The 15923-nt window shown below is 44.0% G+C and overlaps 1 protein-coding gene across 1 annotated transcript; it reads right to left on the reverse strand.

Moving 5' to 3' along the window:
- Positions 1-242: 242 nt before the first annotated feature.
- Positions 243-14860, reverse strand: LOC105939110 (nuclear receptor subfamily 1 group D member 1). Its single transcript, XM_036151677.1, has 8 exons — positions 14237-14860; positions 6132-6443; positions 5920-6008; positions 5679-5823; positions 3004-3566; positions 2713-2898; positions 2415-2625; positions 243-1512 (listed from the first exon to the last, which is right to left on the reverse strand). The coding sequence occupies exons 1-8, from the start codon at positions 14253-14255 to the stop codon at positions 1316-1318; spliced, it is 1722 nt and encodes a 573-aa protein (XP_036007570.1). The 5' UTR covers positions 14256-14860; the 3' UTR covers positions 243-1315.
- Positions 14861-15923: the final 1063 nt, after the last annotated feature.

The raw sequence follows: 15923 nt of genomic DNA on the forward strand, positions 1-15923 counted from the left end.
CTGTGCTCTTTACAACTCCCATTCAGCCTCATATTTACAGAAATGCGACATCTTTGAATCGAGCTGCTCTCACTAACACCCTCAAAGGTCAGCTGATGTTTCCTTTTTAGAGGAAAAAAAAAAGGAAAACCTAATGACTGTCAGATCTGAAGCACGATTGGCTGATTGGCTCAGTTGCTAGGCTACAGATCTATGGGTATGTCTCTGCATCCGAGGAAAAGAGAGAGAAGCACAAAGAGGAATGCTATAGAATAATCTTTTTTAATAGTGGTTCTCCATGTTCCGACTATAGACATTTACAAAATATACACAAAGCTGATGATTTCAGTTGAAGATATATTTATTTCAGGTGCATATATCTCCAAATAAAAACCATATATCCTCGAAGCACATGGTGGAAATCCTCTATACAGCAGCCCGGCAGCTTTCAATAATTCAATTTGACATATACATCTATCGGCATCTAGCAAGGAAGCAAATACAACAAGTTCTGTACAAAATATACAACAGAACACCTTCACATATTTATATGTACACATTTAAAAGTGGTCTAAAATGACCAATATTTATAGCGTGTATAAATACAACTCATTCCTTAAAAATATCAAACGTATCTCAATCACAAATGGATGATTTCAGTAAAGATTTCCCACATGCTAACATGTAGTGGAAATAGCTTATTTCGTTTCGACAGGGCAAGCACAAACAGCCCTCCTAACTGGATGTTAGAATCGGTCTTTGCGATGACGAGCTTTATATTCAGATTTGCTGTTTTCTTTTATACATGGGAAGAGCGTAATAAGAAGTCTGGATTGGCAAATGTTTCTTTTTATCTCAGCAAGTGACTGTGCTTCTTGTTAGCTTTATGAGCTGGAATAGCAGAACATTTACTGATGAGAAGAAAAAAAAAAAAAAACAAGCTCTGTCCTTTTTTTTTTCTTTTTTCTTTTGGTCTTCAGTACATAAAGTTCGTCTCTGATAAACTCCAGAGGCTGGGCGAGGGAAAGGTGACGGTATGAACATGGACTTGAAGAAACTAATGGAAGAATACAGTCTGTTTCTTCTTGGCTGTCCAGCTGGAAGCTCGGAAGTTGAGGAGCCGCCACCCCCTGTTGTGCTGATGTTCTCCTCTGTTTTTTTTTTGTTTTTTTTTCAGTCCTCGCCCTCATGGAGTTAAACTTGGCACGGCTTCCGAAACAGCTGTCCGACATGCAGCGGCCACGGTGCGCAGATCTAGCAGACCGAGGCTCGCACGGGGAGCAGAGAGGGACCCCCAAAACGCGGAAACCTCGCGACTCTGCGAGCAAATGTTAACTTAAGGGTCTATGCGGAAAGCTAAAAGCTTCTCCGAGTGCTGATTGTTCAGTGTGCGCAGGTCCGGCAGGCGCAGCAGCAGCTTCGGGAAGAGCGTGCTGTCGTCGGGCCGGCGACTGGTGATGAGGGAACGCAGAGCTTTTATGAGGTTCTCCTGCAGCTGCTCCACTGCTCCCACTTCCACAATGCCGGAGCGGTCTGGGAAACAAAAAGGTGAAAGAAAGAAAGAAACGTCAAGCTTGTGAAAATGTGTTTTTATTAGGGATGTCCCGATCCGATCATAAGAGTCTGTTCAGGGGCCGGTCACCGAGCTCCTTTGCTGGAATCCGTTTTCGTTGTACTCTCTGTGAAAGCTTATGCTAGCGGCACCTCGACTGAGCTGTGCAGCCAGTTTAGAAAAGTGTTGACAAATAACTGTGACAGTCTGTTTTTCTCCCTTTACAACGAGAGTTAAAGATAGACTGCACTGTCTGCTGCAGCCTCCTTTCTTTCTGTATCCACTCTGGGAGTAGAGAGAGCGGCGCAGAAAGCAGCTGAAACACTGCGCTCATTAAAACGTGTGACGTTTAAAGCGAGGCACTGAGAAAAAAACATTTTCTGTTGCTTTAGTCCACCAATTATCGGCAATGAAATACGTTAGGAGCTAAACTATCAAAGAGTCAAATCAAAACAGAGAGTAAGCACGCTAGTATTAGCTTAGCACCTCAGCAAACCGCTAACCATTAAAAACACTGCCAGCGGGAGCAAACTGGACTGAATTATTAAATTGTAGTGCCACTGAAATGTTAAATGATCTCTTCAGTTCAAAAAGTTAACTTGTATATTTAATGTTCAATATATTTATTGTTGAAAATTATGACTTACAGCTGATAAAAACTCAAAATGCAGAGTTCAACGCAATCCCCTGCAATTCACAGCAACTGAGTAGTTAAGTAAATACGTGGCACTAACTTTAAGGACGCATCGGGGTGAGACTTGGTATCGCCGAATGCTACATCTTAAAGGACAAGGATTGTCCAAAACTACAGAAAAACCTGATTGGGACATCCCTTTACAGAATTCAGCAAGTGCCTGTGGTCGTGCAAGCTTCTCCGACTTACCGGCAGACACCAGGACAACGGCCATAAACAGAGCCATCTCATCTTGTTCCAGACCCAGAGACGCCAGCTTCTCACTGAAGTCAAACATGGCATCCAGCAGGGAGCCCATACCCAGAGCCCTCAGTGATGCCAGCGAGTACGTTTGGCCGTTGAGGAAGGTCACCGTTCTCTCTTTGGGGTCGAATAATGAGCAGAACCTCACCATGAGTACCTGTGAGCAGAAGAACACCCTGTCAGCACCAGAACACACAGAAGGCGGACGTAGGACAGATTCGGGAGACCGTTGAGGTGGACGTACCTGGAAAGTGCCAGATTTGAGCAGCATGACCTGATCGTGCTGGCTCAGGGTTTGGAAGCCGGGGATGCTCTTTGCAAACTCCACCACTTCTTTCACAGCAGGGGTGAAGCACTGGGAGAACGACTCCCACACCTCCTGACTGGAGCGACTGGACGGCGCCACGGGACACGGGTTGAGAGGGCACGCCTACAGAAAGCAGGAATGACACAACGATTAGCATTAATAACATCATTCTGACACTGAATTGATTATTATTGTTTTTATTTAAACGGGACAAAAAAAAAGACTCACAAGCACTTTGGCGCCTACATTCAGCTTCCACGGACAGGATGTTGGGTTCTGGTTATCTCTGTCAGGCGTGACACCATGACTGGCTGTGAAGGTCTGAGGTGATATCCTGCCGCTAACCGGACACTGGTTCTGATTGGAGGAAAAGGAGTAGTTGGCGTTGCTGACATTCGTGCTTGTGGAGCTCGCGTTGCTGCAGGCTGCAGCGGGGAAGTTTGCGGCGAGATGGTAGCTCGTTGCAACGTTTAGCTGCTCCGCCGGCACCCTGTGCTGAGCTGGGTTAAGGTTCTGGGCCGCCAGGTGGTCCTGCACTGTGCCGCCCTGGAAAGAAGGAGTCCCTCGGCTGCCGCCTGCGGCCATCTTTAGCGGCTTCTCCTCGCTGGGGTAAGACTGCGATAGAGAGCCGGGTCCGGCGTTGGTCTGGTTGTGCGGACTGCAGGGGCCGTCGGACGGAGGCGCCACGTCCATCTCCATGGAGGCTGGTCCGTTGATACTGTTCATGTAGCTCTGCATCTCGTCCATTAGTCTCTGCTTCTCCCGCTTGGGAATACGGCCAAAACGCACGGCTGAGGAGAAAGAGCAAACAAGAGGAGGCATCTTCTGTTAGCATAAACGGATCCAGCCAATGGTATTACACCTATAATTGATACCTTTAAAGCCTGGTAACAATCAGAACATTCTCATTTTCAAATATGGAAGAGTTTATCGGATGCTTTTGCTAAAAACCCAAACAATTATGCCCAAACATTGCTTGTTTTTATGAAATTGTCGTTTTTATCAAAATCGATAAATTATCCACAATGATTCAATAAAAATTTGTCTTTCTCTCATAGTTAAAACATTGCCTGGTTTATAATTATCATAATAAATAAAGACAGGTTTTGTGCATCTTGTAAAAAGACACAAACACATGCAAGTAGAACAAAGCATGAACTCTGATAAGGGGGTAGAGGTCTCAGAAATGCTCATGCAAACTGATCCGGTTTTAAAACAGGAAATGTTTACATCCTGATGCCATTTTACAATCCTTGAACTAAAATCTATCTAAACCTTGACCTCTGCATGGTATTAATCTTTACTCCATCACAGCTGCTACTCCACAGATTGGATCCTAAAACCTTCATCTCTGCCTGCCTCATTCTCCTCTTTGCCTTTCGCTGCTCTCCCTTCCCCCTTCCTTCAGTTGTGCACCTTCACAGGCTGTCTCCTATTTATAGCCCCAACCCTCACCCCCTCTGCGCGTTTTTCTCCCCGTTTCTGACTTTCAGATGAGCTTCTCTGTGGAACTAGGTCACTGGGTCAAAGATGTTGGACCTGGTGTCATTAGCGAAGTGACAGCGGGAATGAGGGTTGGACAGGATGAAGACAAAGGCGCAGGTATGAGCGGGTTAAATGACAAAGAGGTCAGAGGTGGGCTAAAACTGTTGAAAAATGTAGCAGGTGAAAAAGAAGATCCTATTTGAAAAAAAAAAAAAAAGCATACAGCTTGGTCAGGTTGGAGTTTGATAAATTAGCAGATTTTCTCCTTTTTTTTGGGTCAACTAAAAATGCTTGCTCCAGAAAAAAAAAAAACATGATTTATTATCACCCAGTTTAGATGTTCCCTGAGAGACTAAAGCGTTGCAGTAAAAATAAAACGCCGAAGCACAGATTCAAAGGAGTTATAGACCTATTCTATAGGTGCACTGTGGACGGTTTTAATGATTAACAAGGCGGGGACGACAATATGTCGCAGGTGATCGCCTGCCAAGACTGTAAATCATGCCGACCGTGAGGGTGCTGATCAGCTGCGTTGTGTCCCAGTTTTTTAAAAGTAAACTATTTTATGCTGCTCGAGCAAAACTGAAGACGACAGGGACTCTACGGCCCCTCTAGCCATAAATCAAACAGGAGTGAAGAGACAAAGGGTAGGGCAAAAAAAGGAGGACAATGGAGAGAAGGGGAAGAGAGAGTCCTTTCTGAACGCAACAGTGACCCGTCTTCCTTAAAACTTGTAGAATCAATATTGTAACGCAAGATATCACCTAACCTTTTAGAAAGTATTAATGCCTCTTAAACCTTATCCCGTTTTTTCCTCACATTACAACCCCTGCTTTCAAGGTATTTTATTGGTCTTTTATGGAATAGACTATAACAAGCTCAACTGAAAACCTATAAAGACCTCCTGAAGTGACAGGCAGGGCAAAGAGAGCAATAATCAGGGAAGCAGCCATGCCCTATAGCATGATGGCAGTGTGATTCTATTAGAGATGCTTTTCTTTAGCAGGAGCAGAAAGGCTGGTGAGAGTCGATGAAAACGTGGATGTGGTTAAGTACAGGGCAATATCGGAAGAAAACCTGTTAGAGGCTGCAAAAGCCTTGAGCCCGAGGTGGATGTTCACCTTCCAGCAAGACAATGACCCTAAATATACAGCCAGAGCTGCTATGGGATGGTTCAGATCAAATCATGTTCATGTGGCCCAGTCAAAGTCCACCTCCCAATTAAATGAAGAATCTGTTGCTTGAATTGAAAACAGTTGTTCAAAGACCCACTCCGTCCAATCTGACTTGAGCTTATACTTCTGTTTCTAGATGTGGTCACATAAGATAGGAATAATTGTGGTGTGACAAAATGTAAAAAAAAAAAAAAGTATTGTGAATATAAGTTCAAGGGTTATGAAAGATGAACAGCCCCTCACCATCTCTGGACATGCCCACGGAGAGACACTTCTTGAAGCGACAGTGCTGGCACCGGTTGCGGTTCATGCGCATGATGAGGCAGTTCTCGTTCTTCACGCACATCTTGTAGTGGATGTTCTGCTGGATGCTGCGTCTGAAGAAACCCTGCGGGCGGAACACGAGCAGAGCGAGGATAAGCGCGTTGAAGGAACCCTTTTGTATTCTTCCCGGCTAAAAACGTTGTCTCGTTTCTCGTCGCACCTTGCAGCCCTCGCAGGCGTGGACCCCGTAGTGGAAGCCGGACGCGATGTCTCCACACACCTTACATAAAAGCACCATACCTCCAGTCTCTGTAAAAAAAAAAAAAAAAAAACATAAAAAATAAGGTAATGCATTCAAACATCAGACAGGGGACAGACACATAATGGCAAAACCACGATGAGAACGGGAAGAGGGGAAACGTGAGCACTTACTGGTGAATGTCCCGGTGAAACTGCAGGACCGTTTGGCAGCTGTGGGATGGCTGTAGGACGCTGCTGAGGCCGTCGTAATGTGAGCAACAGGAGCGTTGCTCACTTCCGGGAACTGGAAGACCATTTTGGGGGAAACGGTTCCTCCCCCGTGGTCTCCCCTCTGCTTCGGCACCCCGATCTCCTGGAAGGAGAGGTCCTCCGGGGATGAGGGCTGCGAGTGGGAGGACGGCGACTGGGTCTGGTACCCGCTGGACGGGCTTCCGGGACTGGGACTGGCGCTGCCGGATGAGCCGGCGTACAGGATGACACCACCTGGAGAGGAGGGAAGCGAGGCGAGCATTAAAAAACCTAGTTTGGCCACCCCGAGCTTTATCTGGGTCACGGCTCGCATGCGGCGTGTGGGTGAGAGAGCGCGAGAAGTTGAGCAACGCGTCTCCTTTGATATGCAGCGCTTACTTGGCAGACTTTCAGGGAGCACAAACAAGACCATGACCATGTTGGGACACCGGTGAATATGGAATAGAAAAAAAACTTTCACAGGCATGACAACACCTAGTCTGACCTGGAATTTCAAGTGTAGGAGACTCAAGGTGTCAGACCAGAATAACAAGACCGTTAAAGCAGGAAACAAGCCAATGCTTTGTTGTGTGTCATCTGGAAAGAACTCCTGATATAGAAATCTTGACAGAGTGTTCTTATTAAATGAATTAATTGGTGTTCGGCAATCACAAGCTGATTCACACCTTCAACGGCGCCTGTCACCTGCTTAGAGAGCCTTACGGTCCTTTTACTGGGGACAAAGTAGCCTTCAGGATGCCACATCGCAGACCTACAGAGAGGCTTGTGGACTAAATATATATGTATATGGTGTCATATCACACCATGACAGAAAGTCACAACATGTTGGTGACTCAAGCCTCCGATGCTCATAAACAGAGCCTTTGTTAAGGGATGTCACAACGGATCGGAAATGCCCTATTACACTCCCCAACACACACACAAAAACACACACACACACACACACACACTCCAAGCCCCGCCCTGACGCCTGCTTTGTTTTGCAGACGGCGTTCTGCCCCCGCAGGATGAAAGACGGCCCCTCACGTGCAGCCCGCTCCCTGCCAGCTTCCTTTCAGAGACCAGTGTTTTCAGCACTCCCCCTTTTTTTTTTAATCTTTTTTTTTTTTTTTGCTCCTGCACCCTCCCATCCTTTCTGTCCTCCTCCCTCCCTCCCTCTCTCCCTCCCTCCCTCCTGTCTCTGGGCATGCAAACCCATCTACCCGCCAGCCACCTGACCAGGAGCTCACATGGACTCTTGACACAGTTCCCTCCCGCCTGGCTCACAAGGCTCTTTGCGCAGTCTCGTGTAGACAACAGCAGCAGCAGCAGCAGCAGCATGACAAGCGCCAGGGCACATCACGTTTGGAATAGAGTAGGCTTATAATGCGGTGATCACAGAGAGCGAGGGAGGAAGGCAAGGGAGGACACAGCCACCTTATTCGCTCATAAAAACGCCATGACAAACTGTGCAGAGGCATCACGCACGCTTTTGGGCACTTAAATCAACCTACAAGCATTCTGAATCGTGGGGAAATTAATAAAACAAATGAAAAAAATGAAGGGGAAAAAAAGGACATTTTGTTCCTATTTTTGTTTTTTGGCTCTATTTCATAGTATTATAGCTCCCATTTGATGTGAAAGGAGTCATCAAACATAACCCTTCGTAGGCAAACGCATCCTTTTAGTTACAGATATTTCTTTGATAAAGTTCTTACTCGCCTCTAAAACCTTCTGCTTCAAGTAAATATGTTGCCAATTACATTTCGCTATGAAAATGTTTTTTGACTGCGCCATCCATTTTTGTAATGCCGACACAATATTTTTAGTTTTGATGGGGATATGACCGCAGAAGCCTAATGTGTCAATGCTGATACATACAATCCTGTTAGAGAGCAAGAACTATGTTTTTTGTGAACCTACGTGAAAATTTAGCTTTTTCCCTGGAATACTGTAAAAAGGTAAACCAAATGAGATATATTTGTAAGCATTTCTGCTTTTGCACTGCCTAACGGCTGGATCACAGCGTCAGGTTTCTTCATAATGCAAAGACTCTTTTCACAAGGCAGATGGTTTAAAGCGGTCATTCATCAAGTCGCCATCTGTCCATGACTTTTACTTTGCAACCTGTTCTACAGGTTTGAAGCATAACTCTCAACAGATATCTGAACTGTGCCGCTAAACAGGTTACTGGGGCTCAGACAACAACAACAAAAAGACGTCTGGTTTAACTTATCTGACAAGACAACAACCGCCTTGACACTGTAATTCTCTGCACGCTTCCTCCTTGGAACTTGAATTATCAGAGAGACGGATTCCTCGCCTCTTGTGCTTTCTTCCACTGGAGGATCACGTGCAACATTTCTGTTTAGCTCTAACCGCCTCAGCATTTCCCACGTGAGGTACTTTGGGCTTGCCGCTTCATGCGCGGCGGCGTCTCTGGCACATCAGACCCAGGTGCTGCCCGCACACACCTTGTTTGTGTTGTGCGAGGAGACAATAAAGTTATACGGATGCAGGCAGAACACAGGGTCATGCCCCGCGCACGTACAAGCGCCACGCCCACATTTCACACTCACGTCGCCTCGCACCCGGAGCAAAACCGGTCCACATTCTGAGTCCAGCGTTGTGACTGGGTTGACAGAATAAACTGTAGGAATGTAATGTGTGCTGGCACAGGTACCAACATGTGACCTTTTTTCAGGAAACACAACATCAACCTAATCCTCCAGCGCCCCACCTTCAGAACTTCTCCCTCCACGAGGACCCGGCCCCGTGCGTGTGGGCCAAACTGTACAAACATCCTCCCATATGTCATGTTTGGGGTGGGAGACGCCCCCTTTAAAGCTCCCCAGCCAGACCCTTTTCTGCATGGTGGCTAAGTCTCGCTCCACGTGAAACAGCTGGCCCCTGCGTCACGTGATCGAGGGCCATTCAGGAGGACAGCCCTCAGTGGAAATCCCTGGTCTTTCTTTTTTTCAGCATTGCAATCATTTCTAGAATATATCTTTCTTTGTTGATTATTTAAAAAGATTTGCATTACACTTTAAAGGTTTGCAAACATTAAACCTTAGGGGTGAATTTGCTGCTCATTTGTTTTTTTTTTAAGAACTAAAGCCGGTGTCGTGCTTCTGCTGCTCGGTCACCTGTTTACGCTTCTGCTTACTGCGGCAGAAACTTCCTAAACTGTTGCCATAAATACACTTTTATGAGGAGGTGATCCATGCTCTAGTAGTCAAGATGTTCCCAGCGAGGAGTTCTTCTAGGTCACGGAGTCACTTAAAGTTCAGGTAAAAGAACAAAACTTTCAGACTGCAGTCATATATCCTTTCTGCAGAAACGGAACTGAACTTAAGAGTTTAGAAAGGCCAACCGATACTCCCTCCACATTCCCTGTAACTATTCAGTCAAAACGTCAACCAGCAAAGCTGTAAAAAAAAAAAAAAAAAAAAAAGCACCTACAGCTTGCACACGCAGAACACTGCAGCGCTCATTGATATGGCTAGTGTGACAACAGGTATGTATTTAGGTATTGTAGGTATTTAAAAAGCAACCAAGTAAAGACAAACTTTAACTTTCCTCCCGCCTGAAACGCCTACCTTCTGAGGAAACATGAAATGCTTAATCAACCTGCATATATTAAACAAACACGACGAGCCAATAAACAGGAAATCTTGTTTTCTATAGTGCTTTTAAGGATAAAGTTGCTGCTCAAATTCCTCTCATCATGGTTGTACTTGCAAAACCTGGTATATTATTAGATGGTACTTATACAGTTAGAAACTGTTGGATAATCAATGCATTATTGGACCTGATTAGGCTTTAATCTGAGTTGAATTATATGTATTTGTAGTGTATTGGAAATATTTGTATGTGGTTCACTCTGTTTATCATTAAATGCCTTGATATTTGACATTGGCTGAGAATTGGTGCCTCATACAGTGATCTGAGTTCAATTGAACTTACATGGCAAATGGCAGTTTGTGATATGAGTAATATGGCTCCCTGCCCAGCGTGCCAACAGCACTGGGCGTGGCGGGAGCATGTTATCGTTTTTTTTTTTTTTTTAAAAGAAAAGTTATCTTGCAGTGGCGTCCATTGCTTGTTTTCTGTGCAGTACACAGTGTAAACCCTGTGAAAAAATATGACGCTAGACTGTAGCTACAATAGGAGTGCCATTCTACTGTTTTTATACAATTAGTACAATTAGGAAAGCTTGATATGCTCAAACCTATATTACTGTTAAATACTGAAATAACTAATTAACACCTACGGCCAATTACCGCTAGACATGCTCAATCAAAAAATCCTGTCTGAGAACTCAAAGTAGGCTAAATAGATCTTAGAAAGCAACAATCTAAAGAAATTCTTCTATCAGAAAACCTTGAGGTTGCAACAAATTCACCTCTGATGGACTTAAAAAGAAGAGGACTTTGGAGTGGTCAAGTCAAAGTCCGGACTTAAATCTGACTGAATTACTGTGGCGTGACCTATAAATGCCTATAAATCCTTCAAGCTGGTGATAATATAACAATTCTGCAAAGAAGAGTGGGTCAGATTAAATGCGTGGTAATGATATGACTCATGATCAATTACTATAAATGCTTAATGGAAGCCGTGCCTGCCAAGAGTGACACAAACACATTTTAGCGTTGGCCTATTTATTTTTTTCACATGGGGCCAGGCTGTTATTATGAATACCTTTTTCTTTTAATAAACAATCACTTACAAATAACTGTTTTTTTTTTTGTTTTTTTTACTCAAGCTATCCAAATGGGCTAACAAAAACGTGCTGATCTGAACCATTTAACCATCATAAAACAGTAAAAGCAATGAATATTTGTAAGGAGGCAAATACTTTCACAGCACTGTATTTTATCTTTAGGCGAAGGGGGCTAGCATAGAGCACCATTCCATATTGTCTACTGTTGAAAAAGGAAAAACAAGCATAAGAACATATATCTGATATGCTTGAGCCTCTTTGTAATATTTCTTTGTGTGTCATGTTTTCCTGTGTAATGGTTATACGGTTTCACTTTGGCATTGGATGTGTCGTGATGATTCATAAATGCAGGTTGGAGTGAGCACGGCCAAATCTGGGTTAAAGCGTCCTTTCACACCATCGTTCAGTGTGTCAGGGCTAAAAAAAAAAAAACCCGACTGGCTTTAACTTCTCTGGTGAGCGGCTTTCAAACTGGTCGCGGCCCAGTAACACGGCGGACTGGTGAGGCTTTCAGTACCCCTCTGACCCACTGACCAATCTGTCAGCGAAACACCGAGGAATTCCCTGCGCACGAGCTGAGAGAGCAAGCGCGAGCAGCTTGCGCGCGCAGCAGAGGAAAGGAGGGGAGGCGGAGGGAGAACATGTGCGGCACGTGTCTGCCGAGGCTGGTTCCACGTGCAGCCCGCTCGAGGCGAGGCGCTGAGGCTGCGTATTAAAAGTCAGGCGTGTGGTTCGCACTCGGACTCCGCGACGGTTCAAGGACTTCGTGATATTTGCGTGGAGATTAATACGGGAGTCATTAGCGAGACGTATTGCGTTTCTGTGCTCAGATATAACAGGCAGTCTGATTCAATTCTGAGCAGCTGTCAGACTCTCTAATAAATTACACTAGAGCCGAATCGATGTCTGTGCACTTCTAATACGCGCTAATGTCCCATTAAACAGCTGTAACAGTATCCCCGGTTTATCCCAGTAAACCGACTGATATCGACGGGCGCGATCCGCTAACGAGCTGCGCGTGATCTGCGCATTCATCATCCGCGCGCCCTCTCACCGCGCATCCAGAAGGGGATTCAGGACAAACCCCGGCAGAGCTGCCTGTTTACTCCTCCACTGGTTTAGATATGGAACATTTCTGCCCCAGTAAAACGCTTTTGACCCAGTGGCCCTGACTGTTCCCACGCGCACAGAGGCTTGGCTTATCGTGGGGGAAGAAAAACAAACTGATTAAAATGGTAAATAAATAAAATTAAAAAATAGCCCCAATGCCCCATACTTAACATTTAAGAATCTAGAAACTGCACCATGTTCTAGTATCATTAGGAACAGGGGTGCCTCCAGGGAAAAAAAATGTCTAAAGAGGTGGCCAGAAGGGGGCCGCTGACATCCTGAACATCAAAAGCCGTAAGAACATTTTAAGTTTTATTTAGGTATGCTGGCATGATGGAAGTTAAAATTGAATGAAATAAAAACCTAAACAACTAATTTGCCTGTTTCCAAGTAGCTATACTTAAAAATCAGCAGATTTGATATAGAAGAACATACTTTTTAGTGTGTATGATTTAAAATAGCGTGCGTATAACAGTTTTTGACCATAAACATGCTGGTATCAAAAAGAGAAAAGTTATTAATTTACATATATAAGTATGGATATGAGCACATGCATTTATATTAAGCTACATAGAAAGTGCCTTTTGCAATGAATGAATAAATAAAATCTTAATTATGTCTTAAAATCATTAGTTAAAAGAGCATTTATTCTCTGTAAAGTGTCGATGAGTGTCCAGAAAGGTGCTGTTAAATAAAATGCATTATTATTATTATTATTGCGCAACTTTAAAGGTTTATTTGTTTTTCTTTTCTATACATGCCTTTACAATTGCCCAACTTACAAAATGAGTTATACTCTATTTAGTGCAGTTGCCTCTATAGGCTTCATTAGTCAGTTCATAAAAGAGTGATTCGGGTTGTATTCTCAGGGCGTGCGTGTGGTGCGCTGCTCGCTCTAGTTCACCTGACTACTTTGTTGAGTCTCCGCCGTGACTAATGCATTAGCAAGAGAACACGAAGTAACTTCAACATTTATGACTTTCTTACCCCTTATGCCTCTAAACAAACGCCCTGTGCAGTTGCACTGGCATATGTTTTGCACAACACTGGTGTCATTCCAACTTGTCGCCAGTGGGGGCAGACTTCTGCAAAAACTGAGGAACTTGTGCTATACTCCTTTAAGTATATTTGTAAAAAAATTAATAAAGATAAGAAAATTAAGCAATCTAGTAGTCTGTAAGTTTATGATTTAAAACTATTGTTTTTTAATAAAAAAAATAATTATTGCATCCCAGTATAAAAAAATAAGCATATTAAAAGAATAAAAAGTTAATAATGAATAAGTGTATTAATGTTAATAGAAATGGAATACATAATGAATGAAGTAGTTTGCTTCTCCTTCCAGTTCCTCTACTGAATAGACTTAATGAAAGTGTTTGAAAACTGATAATATAACATGTATTGGGAAAATAGTTTGGCTATGAATTTGGTGGTTAATATTAACATGTGACTCGTGAATTTCTAAACTGTGAGATCAATAAAGTCTATCTTATCTTATCTTATCTTAACATTAAAGAACCTGGTCTCGACCCCCCCACCCCTACCCCCCTTCCACCCACTGCCCCCTTTAGTGGTGCCAATGGTAGTAGGGACTCAAATCCCATTGAAATAAAACCAGCCATTTCCGCAGTGAGCATTTGCTTTCCTTGTTTTTAAATGCCTGACTGTGAATATGGTGAGAGCCAAACTGCTCAGATAAGTGGGATAGTGTGGAAGGAGAACATTCTCGGTCTGAGGAGGTGGGCTTTTTGGGTCTCACTTCACGTGAGTTTGTTTACGTGGGTTGAAATTGGTAGAGAAAAAAAAAAGAATTGGTAGGACTTCCCTCCGTCGCTTAGATCCCTGCGCTTTCTGGAGCGCTTGGCAACAATGCTGCATATAGCGTAATGTCATTTAAATACAACGAAATGATGTAGTGTACGTGTGCAATCATTTCTGTTCTGGTTCAATCCCCCCATCAGAGCACACAGCGAAGATTAAACAATAGAACATAAATAATAAACAGCAACAAAAATCATTCAGAGAATAGATAGAATAGGTGAAATTTCACCAAATAATAATAATAAAAAAACACATCAAATAAGAATAATTGATGCGCATACATATCAGCCTGCTTCCCAGTGGTAAAAACACACACACACAAAAACATTCACAAAACAGATGTTCTTTTGGCTTTAAGCAAAAACGCATCCTCTAGAATTTAAATCCAACTTACCACCAGGACTGTTTTCCATGTTCTCTCGTCGATTCTCGTTCTCAGGTGGAATAATCGTGGACTTCGTTTCACCGCCGGACCGCTTTCTGCCGCTTGTCACTCGGGAGTTTCGTTATGAGAAGTGAGAGGCTCTGGGGCTGCAAAAAGCATATGTACACAGTGTACTATCTCGCAGCTCTGACCCACAGGAGGACTGTGCGCGGAGCATGGGCAGAAACACCCTCAGCGATGAGACAGCCTGTTCCGAGATGGAATGCGTCTGGTGAAACTATAAGGACATCAGTCTCATTGATCCGGGCTGATCAGGATGCTGCTGCTGCTGCTCTGCTCTCTGGTCCGTCTGTGTCTGTGGCAGGATATGATCTGTGTGAGGGGTGTTCTCTGAATTACAGAGATCCCAGCGCAATCAGATGCTTGCCGTGTACAGTCACCCATTCACGCACCACCAGAGTGGAAGTAGATTAAACACTCCCCCTCTCATCAATAAGCAACACGCGTCCTAAAATAAGCGGCACGTTGTCAGGTGCCTGAGAAATGTGACCGGGTTCTTCGTCATTCCTCTCTCTCTCTCTCTCTCTTTCTTTGAGTCCCTGCTTGTTTGTTGCTGGGAATCAGGGATGCTCTCTCTCTCTCTCTCTCTCTCTTTCTCTCCTTCTCACAGTCACGCTCTGTGAAAACATCCGCCCATCCCTGCCTGCCCCCCCCCCACTCATTTTACTCCATCTCACAGTTTCATTGGCCAACGACCCCGCGTTGATGCGGCGCGTCGGGCTCTTTCGACACAGGAATGCTGCTTAAAAAGCTCGACAGCATGTGCGCATGGCATGTGAGCTCTCGCTGCCCTACTGACACACATTTTATGTTAATGAGCCGCCCAGGCTCGGCGATAAGCGCGAGAAAGCGAGCAGAGATGGGACGAGGCGGCGAGACGTGTCACTCGGATGAGGTTGTGCCGCGTGTCACGACGAGGCGTTCGGATCCAGTAAAGAAACGTGGACGTAGGGTTAGGGTTATTTTCAAAACAAATATATTCTAAACTGGGTGATAATTAATTTGAATGTTGACGCACGAAAGAAAACTCGACTCACCCCGCGTGAAAGTGGGCTACTTTGTGTCACTTTTGAGCGAACTCAGAGGAATAAAATTACTTTAACCCAGATATATTTAATGAATATATTTTGCCATGTTAAAACCACAATCCTCAAACTTATTTGATTTTATTTGGCAGAGCAACAGAGAGACAGCGATTGTTAAGTGGAAGGAAAATGCTAAATGCAAATCTGAAAAAATAGGTTTCCAAATGCTCTACTCTACTTTTCCCCAAATAAGATTTTGTGTGACCATTTCCCTCAGGAGTCACTTAATAGAGCTCAATTAAAATTTAAACCCGAAAACCTTTAATTAATGTCAGTATACATTCAGTTGTCTTGTGGCAGATTCAAAGTTTTGTTGAGGAACGACAATGAACAAACAGCATCGTGAAGACCAAAGATGACAGCGGATAGGTCAGGTATACCGTTGTTGAGAAGTGCAAGGTTAAGTTATAAAACAAGATTTCAAGCTTTAAATAATTTGTAGAGTTTTCAGTCTGTCATCTGAAAATGGAAATAATATAGAACAGCATCAGTTTAACAGGACATGGCCGTCCAAAATGGACAGAGCAAGCAAAGAGATTATTTATCACAAA

This window comes from Fundulus heteroclitus, chromosome 20 (genome assembly GCF_011125445.2).
Source record: "Fundulus heteroclitus isolate FHET01 chromosome 20, MU-UCD_Fhet_4.1, whole genome shotgun sequence".
In the NCBI taxonomy this organism is placed as follows: domain Eukaryota; kingdom Metazoa; phylum Chordata; class Actinopteri; order Cyprinodontiformes; family Fundulidae; genus Fundulus; species Fundulus heteroclitus.

Excerpts from the sequence above, each read along its gene's own strand:
- LOC105939110 (XM_036151677.1), bottom strand. Across the intron at positions 2,626-2,712 it reads TCAAATCTGGCACTTTCCAG|GTACTCATGGTGAGGTTCTG; the intron begins GTACGTCCACCT and ends TTCTGCTCACAG. Across the intron at positions 1,513-2,414 it reads CGTTGTCCTGGTGTCTGCCG|ACCGCTCCGGCATTGTGGAA; the intron begins GTAAGTCGGAGA and ends TTTGTTTCCCAG.